Raw genomic sequence first — 17,646 nt, 5'->3', positions numbered from 1 at the left:
TAATAATTGAGTATTATTATAAATAAATCATTGCAATATATGTAAAAATAATTTAAAATATAAAATTTATTAATATATATTAATATATGTAAAAACAACTTTTCCGAAAAATATTTTCAAAAATCATAAGCAAGCAGAAAATATTTTACAGATTCAATCAAACACCGTAAAATATTTTCCAAGAAATCATTTTACGAAAAGTAAAACATTTTCCAGAAATCATTTTACGGAAAATATTTTACTGGCAATCAAACAGACCCTTAGAGTTCAGGGTAAAAAAAATTATTAAAATTATGTGTCAATGGCATGGAAAAAATTATTGAAATGTAATTAAATAATTGAAAAGAGACCATGAATAATGTGGTTTGAAAGGTCCATAAAATAAAGTGCTTTTGAAAGATCCATAAATCAAGTTAGAATGATAAAATAGGACTCGTCAAGTCGATTAACTTAAAATTTTTCACTCTATTCGATCGAGCACTTGCCATAGAATTAACTTGTAAACAATGTGAAGGGAGTGGTGGATGGGTGGGGTTTTGAAATGCATTGGGAGGTTAAAGGATCCCTAATTCCCATTTATTTAGAAGGCTATATGTTTAAGTAACTGTGTGATTTAGTGAATGCTGCAGAACATGGATAAGTGCCTTAATTTTTTTGCATGGTTATGATGGATGGAGAAGTGAAAGAGAAAAAAGATGAGAAAATACAGTCTCTCAAATACTTTTTTCTACTGTATGAATCCATGTTTGCCATGCAATTGCAACTGTCTGTCAATTTCTCTAAAAGAAAGATCAAAAGCTATAATGTCATGGTATCTTTTTCCTTTTGCTTTTCTGTAATCAACATAGACTTGATTTATCATCAACATCATATAATCTTCACCTTAATTAACATCAACCCATTGCTGATTTTTAGTTCCATCTCCTAGTTGTGGTGGTAATGTTAATTACTCAGAAGTTGAGATCATTGATTTTCCTTCTCCCTCTTTTCATATCTTCCTTCATGCATTTAATTTTTTCTGTGGACCGACTACTTTTAAAAGGCATAAAGGCAGTATATACGTATCTCAAGACATTAAAGCCAAGACTGCTATAATCACAGCATCTTCTTTTTCTCAATGTGTTTTAGTAGTACTGCTAAAGTTTCTTAAGGATCAACAATGGAAAAGCTCTGTGAAGCGGAGCAGATGCTTTTCGGTCTGATATGGCATGTCTTGATCAATGCTGCCTCTTCTATTGTTTTCTACTTTTAAATTTTTAATAAAATAAATTTGGTTGCACCGAAAAAGGAAAAGTTGGAATTCCTTTCTTTTTTCAGACCATCCAAACAGATTCTTCTGGAAAAAACATGTGCCAGCTTTTGTCGAACTTTGCTTAGGCCATTGTATCCAAACCAATCGCTGGGGGCTCTTTAGACTGCTCCAGGGATTCCACTACTACCGCTTTAATTCATTGCTCATTGATTTAATAATGCACTACATCATGTTAAATAACATAATTCCATGTTCAACTCAATGGATGCAATCTTATTGCTTGTAATGGACGATAAAATGGCTCATTTGGCTTAACCAAACACACCCACACTGCTGTTATAACTCGAATCAAAATGTGATGCTAATGTTTTATAATTTGTAGTAATCATCAATACTACTTTTATACTATGGGAAAAAAGAAAAAGGGGCATTCAGATAAATCATCTTTCCATGTCGTATATACCATACTGGCAGAAAAAAGAAATTGAAATTGGATATTCAAAAATAGGTATCATTAATAACACTCAACACATAAGACATGTAAGAAAGCAAAGTTTTAACATGGTTCCTTTAATGTATATTCCTTCATTTTTTTTTTCTTTTTCTTTTCTTTCCTGGATAAAAAGCATTAACTCTAATTGGCATCTCCTATTTAGGGTATCTTCTACACTAATCTTTCAGAGAAAGGAGAAAATGAGGGGTGAACTTTCAAGGATCACACCATTTTTTTTCCATAACTTTGGACCACAAATGCTCTTTGTTGAATAGATTCTTGTGAGGGAATAAAGTATGAATTTGTCTGGAAATCAAACATCCTATTCATTGGAGAGGAAAACAAACTTGCATGGATTGGAGGATAAATGTTTATGTATGAAAGCTATGCTTACAAAACATTTACGAGTAACTCATCTTACAACAGTAGATTTTGAATTTATATAAAAAAATGGTATAATATACTGTGTAACATTTTGATTTCCAAGAGCCTCATTTTTGCACGTTAACTGATCGTAGCACAGCGTCTGCACATGCAGGTATATAAGGAATACAAAGAGAATGTTATAAATCTGCAGACAGTAATAGTGTACGTACGTACTACTTCCCCATTACTCCATCTTTATTTATTAAAGGGATAAAGTAGTAGAATATAATCTTTGACAATGAACAAAGACTTGGAGTCTCCATTAATTTATGTATACCAGAATCCGTGTGTGTATATTAAATAAAAGCTTATGTTCTTATCTTTAAACTTTAGTGCTGTATATTCTCCATTGCTGACTAAGGGGAAGAAACTACTTTCCCTTATTTTCCTTACTCTCCTATTGCTCTTCCATTTTCATTTTTTCTCTTCTTTCCTTTAAAACACATTCAAAGATCAAAAGCACTGATCTATTACCTTTCCTTCTTATGAACATATCTTCACTGAGGAATAATGTTAAGGGTGGCTTTAGCCTTTAAGATGAAAATTTATATGTTAACTTTGGTCCACAAATGCCCTTTATTCAACATTTCTTTAGTAATTCAAGATAAAGTCTAAATATCTTCCCAATTTAAAGAATTTTGAAGCAACATGTTTAATACATTTGAAAAGTTAAATGCTTAATCGTTGTTCAACTCCATAAATTTAATTAACCTCAGTCAAATCTTCAACAATATCATTTTTATTTGACTGGATTTTGTTAGTGTTTGGGATGTAGATAATAGTAATGCATAGTATTCTACATTTTATTATCATTGCCATCAGTGCCCCTAATTATATTTATACTTTATAAAATTTTAAATTAGTTTGTCTCTCTCAAAATGATAAAGATTTAATTTAATTCTTTAAAAATTATAAAGATATAAGGTATTAAAATGGTAGAATTGCATTTTTACTATTAAAAAAAAACAATTTAATTATGGCCCCAACAAATTTTCAGGCTTCCCCCCTAATTGCGATCATACAAATGCTCATTAATTTGTTAAAATATTAATAATATTGGAAAAATGTGGGAGAAACTGAAGTAGAGGATGCTTTTAACACATGATTCCCATTTCTACCTCCAACATATTGAGTCGGAAAAAGTAGAGGAATTACACAAACAAAATAACACAAGATGAGAAAGAAAGGATTGGTTATTGTATATTCTTACTTCCCCAAACATGACTTGAGGAAGGGAAAGAGATGGCTTTCTTTTCTTTTACTTTCATTTCTATACAAACGCATCAAAGTATATTATTTAGTTGAAAATCTTGCAATTAATCTGAGAAAGAGTGAATGAAATGAATCAGCAATTGTTGCTGCCCTTTATTCTCTTGGTTGGGCAAATTGTTTAATAAAAGTTTGGCCCACCAGGCTTGATTGGCCTGGCCAAGCCCAAGCTAGCTTGGGGTAAGCATATTTTGTTCTCCATCTGAATTTAATTAATTAATATATTTTCATTAAAAAAATTTATTATTACTTTTTAGTTTTTATTATGAAGTACTTCATAAAATTAAATAACTGAAAGATATTAATTTTTTATTGATGTCTTTATTTTAGTAAGGAGGTTGGATAGTCAGTGGATGGTATAGAGGATCTGTAAGAGAGAAGAGAAAAACTCAAAGGGCACCGGAGTCAAACTCTGAAGCATCCTCTGATGCGTTTGTGAACAAGGGTTTTAAGCTGAAGACACTGTAAATTAGTGGACAAGGTCGTATACCTGGTTTTGTAGACAAATTGCCTTATTTATAGGCCTTTGATTCTTGCCTGCAGTTGAACGAGTAGATGCTCGGATCTGACGCTAAGCTGCTAAGTTACTTCATATTTCCAATGAAGTTGTAGAATCTTCCTGAAACTGATAGATGAAGATGCATGAGAGCTCTTGTACAGGAGGGAGTATTGATGCTCCTATGAGGGAGAATCCCTTTAAGGCTTGGATGGCCTAGGCCTCAGAGGCCAACTCGTTATGGATTTGTTTGCCCTTGGTGGGTTGTTTTTGTCTTTACCGAACTATTGTAGCTTAACTAAGCTATATTAGGTATTAACAATATTCCCGACGAAAGATGGTCTGCAGCGGGCTTCAAAGTTTCTTGTGAAAGACTGGTTACAGCTGCTGTGTGAGGATTTGGGAAAGGTTGTTGCCTTTCCAATGCCTCTGATATCATGAATAAATAGCGCCATAATGAGGCTGCGAATATGCAAGACATTGAGTCCATGTATTCTTCGGATCTTTGCAATGTCGAGTGTGACACAAAGGGGTATTACTAGAGGTTATTCTCCTTTTGCGGCATATAGATGTTATTTCTTAGTCTGTCGACATAGAGTCACTTAGAATGCATCTAAAAGATTTAGGAATATCTCGAGGTTCCTAGGGACTCCACAGTTGAAGAGAGACAAAAATCTTTTGTGTTTTCATTTCCCACTGAATCCTTTCTCTTTTGAGGTTTTGAATTAGTATGGTGTAAACCCTAACCAAAGGATGGGCCATCCTAGTAACTTACTTCATCCAATGCTGCGAATTTCTCGTGTTGTTCCCCATCTATTTTCCTGTAAGCTTAAATCTAATTGTTGGTATTATCTTCAACCCGAATTTGCAAGTGTGTTCGTGGGTTTGAAAGATTTTGATTGGATGGACAAGGTTGCATTCATCTCCATTAGGAAATCTTCGCGTCTCGAATGGGGCTTTAGCGCCTTCTACAACTTTAAGAACCAAAAGTGCAATGTGAAGCTATCGGTGTCTGGCGAGGAGGAGACAAGTAACTTCCTCAATCACTCCCTCTCTTGCGAAATCAATATTTTGCTAATTCACAAATATTGTCTAGGCTGGATTGGTGGAATACTTCATTTGGACCTAACATACTTTGAGACTTTCTCTTCAAGTCTTCCAACAAAGTAAGTACGCCTTCTGTTATAGTTCTTATTTTGGATTTTGGATTGTCTCGTCGAGTCCTAAGTTTTTGGTTGTGGGACTTCACGAGGGGTCGGCTGTAACAAACCGATTTCCATCAGTGCCTGAAATTTCAGTTCCAAGACTTAATTTGTTAAGTCGAATTGTTTGAAAAGTTAAACCAAGAAAATTACGAGTCAAATATGGGAATTAGCTAGAAATGGAAGTGATTAAGTTGTTATAAAAATAGTACAGGGATTAAATTATAGAAATTTAGAAATAAGTAAATAGTAATTGAGGTATTTAAGTAGTAATTAACCAAAATTTAAAAAGCAAATTAACCATTGTGAACATATGGACGGTGGATAGAATATCCTTTAAATTCCACCAAGTAATAAATTATAAATGATTAATGGTGATTGATTTTAAAGAAATTAATTTAATAAATCATGGTTAAAATTTAAATATTTGATGGAAAGAAAGAGAAACAAAAGCTAAGAAAAAAGAAGGATTCTCATCTTCATCTTCTCTCTTTCACGTTAAAAAAAAAGAAAGAAAGAAGTTTTGCCATATTTTCTCATTGCGGAACCAGAATTTAGAGGTAAGAGATGTTTCCTTTTTAAATTCTTGAAGGATTTGTCACATATGATGATAATTAACATTACAGTTCAAAAGGTTGTAGGCATTTTCTCCATCAGAAATATCTTCTAGTTGGGGGACAATAAAAATAATGAGAAGATATAAGCTTTTTCCATTCAATAATAGGGAATCCGAAAAACACCTCTAGCTTTAATTTCATCAGAATATGCTTCTTAGGATCTGGTTTCAACTTTCTCATCCCTCAATAAATAAGTTGCTTAGTCCCCTCCCTTCAAACCACAAGGTATACCCCCTCAAAGTCTTTTTTCTCCTCAAAGGTATAATATATATTGAAACAATGACACGAAAGGTCATATCCTTCTCTGCCCACATTTGATCATGAATCCAATTATTAACCACCAAACAAATCCATAACAAACTGGTGCGGTGGCAAGTGAAACCTCACCTCCATAAAAACTAGCTGGAGGTAAAATTTAGGCCTCCCTCCACTGAAAAGTGACCTAAACATAGACTTGTACTTAAGATGTCTTGTAAGAAGACCCATGCATCTTAGCACCTTTCGCATCTCCTGTTCTGTCGTCATACACTTACACTCGACAACCGCCGCCGATTCATCGTAAACCCTCATATGTTTTGGGATTTGCCCCTTTTGGTTCTTGACTATTAGAGGTCTCCTTGTAACAGCCTGATTTTCAGTGATGTTGGAAATAGTGGTTCGAGACCACCAAATCTGACAAGTGAGCTCGTATATTTTATTATTTAGTGTTTATGAGCCAAATGAGATTTTAGAAAGACATTTGAATTAGTGAATTGTGTTTTAGAAGAATTTATTAAGTTAAGTGGTTTCGAAAACGAGGTATCGATAATCAAATCTGACAAGTGATGTTGGAAATAGTGGTTCGAGACCACCAAATCCGACAAGTGAGCTCGTATATTTTATTATTTAGTGTTTATGAGCCAAATGAGATTTTAGAAAGACATTTGAATTAGTGAATTGTGTTTTAGAAGAATTTATTAAGTTAAGTGGTTTCGAAAACGAGGTACCGATACCTCGATTTCATAAAACGAGTCATAAATATTTTTATAAATATTTGCAGAGTATCATTAAGTTAGTATTAAATTTTTGTTAGAAAATTTTAATGTTTTAATAGTTAATTAATTAAAAAGGACTAAATTGAAAAAGATGCAAAACTTGTTAATTAAAGAAATAATGATTAAATAGCTCAAGAGATAATTAAGGGAGGACTAAATGCGAAAAATAACCCAAAGATGATGTCTGAGGCGGCATTAGCAGGGAAAAATCAGGAAATTAGGTGAAACAAGGGTAAAATTAGAAATTTTGTAAAAATTAAACAGATAAACAAGTAATTAAAAGAGTTTCTAGCAATTTCTTCATAATTCTCAGTCAAAAACACCATAGGAGAGTCTCCAAAAGCTGATTTTTCATATTTTTACATCATACGAGTTCAATTCTTGCTCTTTTCTTAAATTTGTTGTGTTTTTAAGACTTTTACAATTAGGTCCAACTATCTATGTCATTAGTTTTTTATTTTATGGGTAATTTTGAAAGTTACCATTGATGAGTATTGGATGTTTGTGATAAATTAATATGGATTTAGAGCTTTAATTTTATTATATGATGATTTTATCAAGTGATTTTCATATAAATTAATTTTAGGACTAAATTGTGAAAATATTAAATATTAGGGTTTGGAATTAAATTATACTTATCAAGGGCTGCATAATAGCTTAGAATATTTAGATAAATTGTTAATTAAGAAAAATTAGCTCATTTGATAGATTAATTGGAGAGGGACTAAATTGAAAAAGCTGTAAGAGTTGGGATAATTGTGTAATTTCAGAAATTGAAGGGTACTAATTATAAAGTGAATTGGAAGTAAAAGCCACTACACCAAAACAGGCTTTTAGCGGCATTTTTAGTGGCGTTTGTACAAAAAATGCCGCTAAAAATCGAGCATTAGCGGCGCTTTCCAGAAAACGCCGTAAAAAACCTAAGCTCAACGGCATCGTTTTCTGAAAAAGCGGCGTTTTTGAAAAAGCGCCGCTAAAGATCGGGATTTTAACGGCGTTTTTTAAAAAGCGCCGCTAATGCCCTGGTCTTTAGCGGCGTTTTTGGAGAAGCGCCGCTAATGCTCAGATCTTTAGCGGCATTTTTGAAAAAGCGCCGCTAATACTCGGGCTTTTAGAGGCTTTTTTAAAAAAGCGCCACTAAAACATTTTATCTGATTATTTATTATTTAATTTGTTTATAAATTAATTAAAATTCAATTTATTTTTAATTGAATATTTGTTAAAAATGGATAAATTTGAAATAATGACACGTAGAAATAATTTGAAATAAAAAACTTAGAAAATATTTGTTAAAATGAAAAATTAAAATACTATTATTTAAAATAATTTTAAAATTTTAGGTACATGATTGATTGATTTTTAATTTATATATTAAATAATTTCATATATAATTGTAAAAGATACGATAGTATTAATTTTAAAATATTTAATTAATTATCATTATAGTTTAGGGTTTAATATATATGGTTTAGGGTATATGGTTAATTTAGAATTTAAGGCCGGTTTAGGAGTTACAATTTTAACGTTTATAGATTATGAAATTAGGGATTATAGATTAGGGATTCTGGTTTAAGGGTTGTGATTTAGGGGTCAGGGGTTAGAGATTAAGAGTTAGGGATTTAGGTTTTATGGATTCAGTGTGAGGTTAGGCTTTAGGGTTTAGATTAATTAGTGTGTTTTAATTTATATTAAATAAGATTTAGGGGTTAGGGGTTAGGGTTTAGATAAATTAGTGTTTTTAAATTTATATATTAAATTAGTAGTTAGGGGTTAGAGGTTAAGAGTTGTGATTTAGGGTTTAGAGGCTCAGGGTCGGGTTAAGGTTTAAGGTTTAGATTAATTAGTATTTTTTATCTTATATATTCATTAAGTTCTTATATAATTGTAAAAGAGGGGTTAGGGGTTAGAGGTTAAGGATTAAGGGTTAGGGGTTATGGATAGGTAACTATCTATTTTTGATAGAACCAAATTATAATAAATAAAATGAAATACAAAAACTAAAATCATTCCACATCGAACCTCTAGCAAAATAGTTATATTTTAGTTAGGAAGAAATATCTCTAATAAAATGGAGATTAAATCGAAAATTAATAATATAAAATCATGATTAACGTCTTAATCTTTAATAGAAATTTGATATGTGAGAGATTAATTGCTTACATTGGATAATTCTAACTTAATAATTAATTACACCATTTAATATTTTTTCTTATTAAAAATTATGATATTTATTTTGAGAGTACTTAGCTTTTTATAAAAATTTAATTTAAAAAATAAGAAATATTTTATAAAATGACTTAACTAACAATTTTTAACAGATAAAATAAAATATTCTTAGTAGAGTAAAGTAACTTGTTTTGTTTAAAATAAAATAATTTTTTAATAGATAAAAAAAAAAAACGCCGCAAAAATCATTTTAAAATGGCGCCATTTTACCCCAAATTCCCCCTCGTGAAATCCCTAATCTTCTCATGGCCATACCCGTTCCCTTTTTATTCACCAAGTCCTTTCTCCTATTACCCTTTCCCCTCTCCCTTTCTCTCTTTCCTCTTCACCTAACCCTATCAAAGGAACCCAGCTTTCCATCTCGCTACTGGACGACGATGTTTTAAACTCTTTCTTCACCGTTTTCTCTACTTCCCCTTCTTCTTCTGCTCTCCAATGGCTATCCCCGCCGTAAACGCTTAACAAAAAACACCCTTTTGTTTATACCCAATGCCAGTATATCTACGCACGTTATGTCTTTTTAATTTGTAACCAAGACTATCAAGGTCCCTGAAGGCTTCGATTATGAGCTTTACAATAGGAACGACATCAACAGGATTTTGGGTCCTAAGGATTCTTCTATCTCTTTCAAGGATTCTGCTTGTAGGTGCTTTGGGTACATGGTTTCCAAGAAGAAATACATCTATACCATTGATGATGACTGCTTTGTAAGCTCAACCCTCGTCTCTTCCCTCTTCTATTTTTTGTTTTTGAATTTTGGGTTTTGGTGGGTTTCTCCGAAAACAGTCTTCATTTTAAAGATCTGGATTTGATCCAACTTTTTTAATACTGTTTTACTTTTGGTTTTAAGTCTCGTGTTGAGCTTCACAGGAGACCTTGTATATGACACTTGTTTAATATATTGCTAATTAGTTTAAATTCTTGGTAGATCCCAAAAGATGTAAATTATGTATGATCGCAATCAACTTACTTTTGCTGAATAAAAATGTCGCAAGTTAAAAGTTGTTTATGTTGCCTCTGTTTTCTTCGATATATATAACTTTCGTTCCTTTCTTGAGTCTGTATGGACTTTATAGTTCAGAATTTGTGTGTTAAGAATTGAGTTATTCTCTTGTTTCTAATGTTTGTAGGTTTCTTGTGGTTCTCCTTGTAGCATGCTGCTCATTTGTTGTTATTGGTGGTTTCCTGTTCTTCAACTTTAGGTAATGTATTTGAATATTAATTTATAGATGATTGTGGAAAGTTTATGGTAAATGATATGTTAGCGTAGTGAAGCTTTTTTATGTACAACTTTTGTTGCAAAATCTTTTATGCCTTGATTATATTTCTTAAAAAATTTACCTCTTGATGTATGGATGTTTAGATCTTGACTTTGATTTTGGAATTTTGCATTTTGTTTGCTCTTTTGGTCACTTTAAAAAGCTGTTTTCTTTAATGTAGTTTCCTATCTTTTATTTGCTATTTGGATCTGCAATTACATAACATCTTTTTATCTGTGTTCCATGTTATATTTTCAACTCAATTCCTGCTTTGGTTTGTCCAAAATTTAGTCATTTACCAATTTAATATAAGCCTTAGTTGCCTTTCCTAATAATGTTATGAAACATAGTGTTTTCTTCTTTTTTATTGTCTTTCATGTTTGATTTGTAAATCTTGAAATGTTGGTCGATTTTTGGATGCATATTATGTGTGTCTAATTGCTTTAGAGATGATTTTAGAGCTTATATTGAAGACATATGGCATTTCATTTGGTAAGTTTAAGGGCTAAAAAAAAAAATTAAATGGAGAGCTAAAATAACTTTGTTATAAAATTGGAGGGCCAAAAAAATCATTAGACCAAATAGAAATCATTGTTACTGCAATTATATAATTGGTTTTGATGCAGAACATATATGTTTCAGCAAGTAAATATTTAGGGATGGGATACTTGTATTTTAAGCCTGAAAAGTCATTAATAGGTTGAATAAATACTGCTTATAATTTTTGTTCAATTTTTTCTTGAATTTTGGTGAACTCCTTTAGTAATTATTTGGGGCTTGTTATGTTACGAATTGGTATTGAGTAGATATGGATATTCTCTGAGAATTTTTTTTTTGCATCATAGCCTTTTTTATGATGTTTGCCTTGTGTTTACAAAGATTTTGTATTTTGTTTTCTACCTAGTTTTTTTTTCGTGCTGCCTAATTTGTCGAACTTCTAGCATTAGTGAAGTTTTTATTCAAATTACTTGTGTGCTATCATAGGTGCTATTGGTTGGGGTTTACAAGGAGCTACGTCAGGCATGGAGGATGCCAAAGAGCAAATTGTACAGGAGTCCAAAAATTCCACGCTACCATCTCAAGATGAGGTTGTGTTCTTATCTTGGTTCATTGTGGAATATTTGATTGGTTAAAGATCTTAGCTACATACAGGATTAAAATTTTATTCTCTGGAGTTCTATAGTTGCTTTTGATTTACTTATTTCATTTTATGCTAATACTTGTTCTTGGATTTACTTATTTCATTTTATTTGTATTTTAAGCAGTATCTGATTTTCTGCTGTAACAGAAAAATCCCTTCGTCCCTGGAAGAGAGATACCTCCTGATGCACAAGATCAAATACAGAGATTTTATCACGTTAGCAATCGAATTATTATTTAAGCTTCCTTTATTTGCCTTCTTTTATCATTTTTTTCATGTTGTTTTTAGCTTCGAAGATTAATTAGTTAAGAATTTGAAACTATTGAGCTTCGTTAAGCTGAAATTAGTTCATCAGGTAGTAGTTAGTTGCTACTTTTGCTAACTCTTTTGGTAACTGTTTTTTGCTCAGTACTGAAGCAAAGAGAAGAAGTGTGTATGGAAAATATTCTTATTGCTAGCTTTTTACTTCAGCATGAGTTGTCAGATAATGCCATAGCTGGCTGCATTGAAAATGAAGGTCGTGCCTTTATTTTCAATTGTTTTATTCCCTGTAACTTAGTTTAGTCTGGTGTTAGTTTTTATTTGTATTGGGTAGTTTGACAGTGGTTTTCCAGTGTAATGTAGAAGATGTTTTGTCTTTTGGGGATGAAGATATGGTTTCGGTTGATCAGGAAAATGAAGAATTTCAGGACTGTGAGGTTCGTGCTGAGGGACATGAAGGAACCCCTCATGAAGCTCTTATTTTGGCGCTTGGCTATTTGGGTGTGCAGGATCTTTTTCTTATTGAGAATGTTTGCACATCTCTGCGATCTGTAGTTCAGAATGATCCTCTTTTATGGAGGGATATTCACATAAATCCGCCACTGAATGAGAAGATTACGGATGATGTTCTTTTACAAATAATTGGTAGAGGCCAAGGTAGCTTGCAATGCTTGAGCCTGGTTGATTGCCAAAGGATTACTGATGAAGGTCTTAACCGTGCCGTTGAAAATAATCCAAAGCTAATCAAGGTAATTTATTTGCCCATACCCTTATGCTTAAATATGTTGGTTGGTATTCATTTGGGTTAATCATATTATATCTAATAATTATATAAACTGGAATATGATGGATCATGCATTGATGGTATAGTATGATTTAATATCTTCTTATATTCTAGCAGAGTGAAATTGCTATTTGCTCTCTGATTTTGGTTTTATGTGATGATGATTGTTTCCTATAGATTGATTCAAAGAAATTATCAACAGTTATGAATCTAAATCCTATCAGTAGTTATATGAACTGGAATATGACTGAATATGCGTATTTCAGCAGAGGGATATTACTATATACTCTTATTTCTTTTATTCATATAGACTAACTGTTTGCTACATGTTACTTCAAAAGAAGCAAATTATAGGCATGTATAAATCTAAATCCCTGTTCCCTACGGTATAAATCTAAATTATAGGCAGGTATAAATCTAAATTACCTTTTTCCTAATAGAGGCATGTAGAAGAGGAGGATTTCAGTTTACTATGCCTGTATGTTTTATGCTCAAGTAACACGTTTAGGTCCAATGCATTTACTGAGTTGCTTAAACTGGAGCTGTGCTGGATTAAATATTTTAGCTTCTATTTTGCTAATATAAGAGACCAATTAACTGTGATTTGTTGTTTTATTTCTTTCTATTTATCTTCACAGTTTCATCGTTGTTCTATTTCTAGATATTTTCCTATGTTCTTTCCATATAATTTTCATATTTGTTGTAGTGGAGTGGGTATCAATCCCAATCTTTATCCAATTACAAGATTTAATTTGTAAGAGTTAATAAACATAATTTTATTTTCTTATCTACCTGTATCTGAATGATGTTTTATGCAAACAGCCATGCTTCCAATAATGTGTTAGATGGGCTGAACATGTTTGATGGAACTGATGGTCATTACTTCGACACGGGGTCAAGGGGTCACCACTCGGTGTGGGATTCTCGCCTTTTTAATTATGGAAGCTGGGAAGTATGTACTTCTACCTAAACATTTCTTAATGAATAGCTTGTTTAAAGATTTTGGCTTCCTCCCTTCCAGTTGTAAATATTATTTCTTAATTGTTGCTTTAGGTACTGAGGTATCTTCTTTCAAATGCAAGATGGTGGCTGGAGGAGTATAAGTTTGATGGGTACAAATTTGATGGTGTGACTTTAATGATGTACAAGATTTCCTTGATTAAGTAAATGTATTATTTATTTGATTAAGAAAATGCATTGTATGTTTCATTACCTTGCATATGTATTATTTATTTTAGTTTTGATTCTAAATTTTATTTTTACTTGAGTTCTAACTTTTGGATTTTAATTGTGTTATTAATTTATTATTTTAAATTCTAAATTTAAATTCATTAATTTTTATATTTAGTTTTAAAGTTAAAATTTTCGTAGAAAATTTAATTTAAATAATATTTTTTATTTATCCTTAAAACATAATATAATATTTATCATAGAAATAAATATTATTTAAAAAATTATTTTTTTAAAAGATATGTTTTTAGCGGCGTTTGTATGAAAAGCGCCGCTAAAGGTCTGTTCTATAGCGACGTTTGTGGGAAAAAGTGCCGTTAAAGGTCTTTATCTATAGCAGCGTTTTGTGTGGTTGCACCGCTAAAGGTCCTGATCTATAGCGGCGTTTGTGGGAAAGCGCCACTAAACGTCTTAATCTATAGCGGCGTTTTCGAAAAAAACGCCGCTAAAGTTAGTGACGCTGTCATTAGCGGCGTTTTTTGCGGCGCTTCTAAAAGCGCCACTAAAGGCCTAAAAAAGTGCCGCTAAAAGTCTGTTTTGGTGTAGTGAGTATGCTAATAAATGAATAATTTTATATTTTAGATCGAGAGCTCGTAGACCAACGAGACAAAGGAAAATTAGCAGAATAGTCCCTAAACTACTACAAAATTTACAAATTTACCCCAGGTAAGTTCGTATGGTTAAAGTGTAATAATTATATTAAATTGATGAATGATGATATGTATTTAATATGTTGTTGAAAAATAGAATGTTGTTAAATTTATTATGTATTTAGTATATTATTGAATAAAAAATGAAATATTGAAATATTATGATTTGAAATGAGTATCCGGCTAAAGTGAGACACAGGATTGAGTACGACTGTTCTATGCAAAGGAGGAATTGACGGTAAATTACCCAAGTAAACCGAGGTTCAGCATTTGTTGCGAACTTTCGTGTTTACTTTTCGTTTAGCTCTCATGAGCTTCAGTTAACTCATATAGTTTTCGTTTAACCCTAATGGGTTTCAGTTCAGCTCTTATGAGCTTCCGTTCAACCCTTATGGGTTTCCGTTTAGCATTTGTGTTCTGTGCATCCTTCAGGCTTCTATATACGATATACTCATATCCGTAAGTCGTTCTTAGATCTGGTAAGGTTGGTAAGTGACATATGAAATTAGTATATGAGAACTTAAAGTTATTGATGGTTTTGATGTGAATTAAGTGAATTCCTAAATTGAAGTTGTGGTTGGCAGAAAATGTAATTTGAATGATTTATTTACTTAATTTTGTTATAGTGTGTTCAATGTTCAGTAAGATTTATGTTTAAAACCAATGAACTTACTAAGCTTCATTAAGCTTACTTGTGTTTGTTTAATGTCTTTATAGATTAACGTGAGGTCGGGGAATTGGATCAACACATCGAGCCACACTATCCAACTTGTTCTGGCAGTTTTTGCAATGTATATTTTGGTTTATATGGCATGTATAGGGTGATAATGGTTTGTGTAAATATTAAGAGTTATATTTTGTTTACATTTCAACCCAACTTATATGAGTAAGGATAAATCATATATGAAACATGTTTGAAATGTTTAGATGATGGACAAATAATAGGTCTATTGAGGCATTGTTGCATATACACCTAGGTGTAAGTTGTTAATTTGGTAAGTTAAGATATTTGATTATATGTGATGATATGTTAGTTATAAGAACTTGGCATTGGCTTGAATTGAGGGTCTTGTATAATTTCTGAGTGTAAAATTTGTTGTGCATAGGTTGATACCAAGATTGGGTAAGAAAAGATGCCCTAAAATGGCCTATTTTCAACCACACGGGTAGAGACACGGGCGTATGTCTCAGTCGTGTGTGACACATGGCCTGACACATGGGCGTGTGGTCTGGCCGTGTGTCTCTTGCACCTTGAAATTTCAAAACAGAATGCCCAAGTTTTTGCACATGGCCTAGCATCTTTTAGTTATTCTTCATAAATGTGTCATTTTGAGGACTTAGTCATGACCCTCAGCATCTGGCCACCTGAACAATGTTGGATGCTCCTTATCATGACCACTACTCCCTAAAAGAATGTAACATTTATGACAACTATTTGATGATGCTTCTCCTTCTCCGATTGGAAAAGCCTTTAAGGGACCTACAAATTATGTTTCACAAAAGGTCACTTTATAGCCTCTTACTTGACCGGGAGGGGCTATTGTTATATCTCTCCGCCAAGAGGACATGTGTTAGCCAAATAAGCATTGTTGAATCCGCATTGACTTCTTGAGCATGACCTCTCTTTCCACCTCAAACGAAACCAATCACTCGGGCTTAAAGGTGAATGTTATCCTAATGTGAACATGCTTCCAAGTAAATAAAGAGTCTATTTAAGCTTGATTACCTCATATTGACAGAATCCTATGATACGTGCCTATGATTATCCATTACCCATTTAACGGGATTGAATGCTTATTTAGCTATGTCATACTAGTGGATAAGGGGACCTCCAGGGGTAAAGTTAGAAATTTTTTTTACGGGGGCGAAGTTAAATTGTAATTTTTACGATAGTAAAAATGTAATTTCACCATTTGAATGGCCTATATTTTTATAATTTTCAATGGATTAAATCAAATTTTTATTATTTTTAGGGGGTGAAATTAAATTGTAATTTCACCATTTGAATAGCCTATATTTTTATAATTTTTAATGGATTAAATCAAATATTTATTATTTTTAGGGGGTGAAATTAAATTGTAATTTCACCATTTGAATAGCCTATATTTTTTTATAATTTTTAATGGATTAAATGAATTTTTTTATTATTTTTAGGGGGCCAAAGTGCAATTTTATCTTTACTAATTTAAAATTTTAAAAATTTTAAAGGGCCTAAATAGAAAATTTCCCATTTTAGGGGGGTTAGAGCCCTTGCCAACCCCCTAAATACGTCCCTGGGGACCTCTCTTATAAATTCCTCCAAAAACTATGAGCACCTGTTTTCTCAATCAGCTTGTCCTCTTGTCCTTGTATCGACTCTCAATTTCTACAGGTGAATCAACCTCCATCATCCGCCCTAATCTCCTCATTGTCCTCCTCACTTGTTGTGTTATGTATCAACAAAGGTCTTCAAGAAATAATTAAGACTGTATTGAAAGACCTAAATGTTGGTTTGATGGTGAGGCCAATGTACATATCAAGGCAAATCCTCATGCAAGCTTTTAACCTCGCATGAATAAGAAATGTGTTGTACAAGGATGATGATGGATTCACAAAGCCAGAGATATCTTACAAACATTACATCACCAAAGTGTTAGTTGATGTGATACTCCTTGAAGAATAGGAAATACATGACGACTACTCTTTTTCTCTTATGATGCATATTGCTCCTTATTGGTTTGGCAAATTATTAGTGTTGTTGTCTTGTTTTAAGCAAACATTTTTCAAGTTTTTGTTTTAATTTTTTTTCTAAGCTAAAATTTTACTAATAATAGGAGATTACAAAAGCAGCATAACAAGGAATACAAAACCGAAAAAGTTCAACACCTTCTATTAATAAAATCCCCATGTAATGGTCTAATTTTTAGTGGTACCGAAAACTGCGATTTTAGAATTCCGTTTTCGTAAATTGAGTCTGTAAATATTAAATATGAATATTTACGAAGATAAAAGAAAAATATATTAAAAATTGGTCCATAATTTTTGCCGAATTTATAATTAATTAAGGCTCAATGACTAAAATGTAAAAGTCTACATCTAAACATGTATAATGGGAGCACCTCACCTAAAACAACATATATGCTAAGGGTGTTCAAACGGTCAGTTCGGTTAATAATAGAACCGAATTAGCATTAACCAAATTAATCAAACTTTTTAATCCTTTAACCATTACCGAACTAAAATTTTTCTAAAAAAAAATTAACCGAACCGAAATATTCAGTTAATTTTGTCGATTAACCAAAATTGATATGTTTTTGTTTTTTTGGT

The 17,646-nt window shown here is 32.1% G+C and overlaps 1 protein-coding gene across 6 annotated transcripts; it reads left to right on the top strand.

The window, feature by feature from the left end:
* Positions 1-9,239: 9,239 nt before the first annotated feature.
* On the top strand, positions 9,240-13,722 carry LOC105799401 (F-box protein SKIP14). 6 transcript variants are annotated; one of them, XR_008189001.1, is made up of 8 exons: positions 9,241-9,722; positions 10,146-10,217; positions 11,259-11,362; positions 11,563-11,631; positions 11,825-11,932; positions 12,040-12,425; positions 13,283-13,412; positions 13,514-13,722. XR_008189001.1 is itself a non-coding variant. In XM_052621431.1 (7 exons), exons 3-6 carry the CDS (start codon positions 11,297-11,299, stop codon positions 13,295-13,297), a joined length of 489 nt encoding a protein of 162 aa, XP_052477391.1. In that variant the 5' UTR covers positions 9,242-9,722; positions 10,146-10,217; positions 11,259-11,296; the 3' UTR covers positions 13,298-13,412; positions 13,514-13,722. The 6 variants fall into 6 exon arrangements, 1 of the variants encoding a protein (XP_052477391.1); XR_008189002.1 differs by having other exon boundaries at positions 9,242-9,722; positions 12,087-12,425; XR_008188999.1 differs by having other exon boundaries at positions 9,240-9,722; positions 11,563-11,932.
* The last annotated feature ends 3,924 nt before the right edge of the window (positions 13,723-17,646 follow it).

This window comes from Gossypium raimondii, chromosome 9, assembly GCF_025698545.1.
Source record: "Gossypium raimondii isolate GPD5lz chromosome 9, ASM2569854v1, whole genome shotgun sequence".
Classification (NCBI taxonomy): Eukaryota; Viridiplantae; Streptophyta; class Magnoliopsida; order Malvales; family Malvaceae; genus Gossypium; species Gossypium raimondii.
This window is presented reverse-complemented; position numbering and strand designations above follow the sequence as displayed.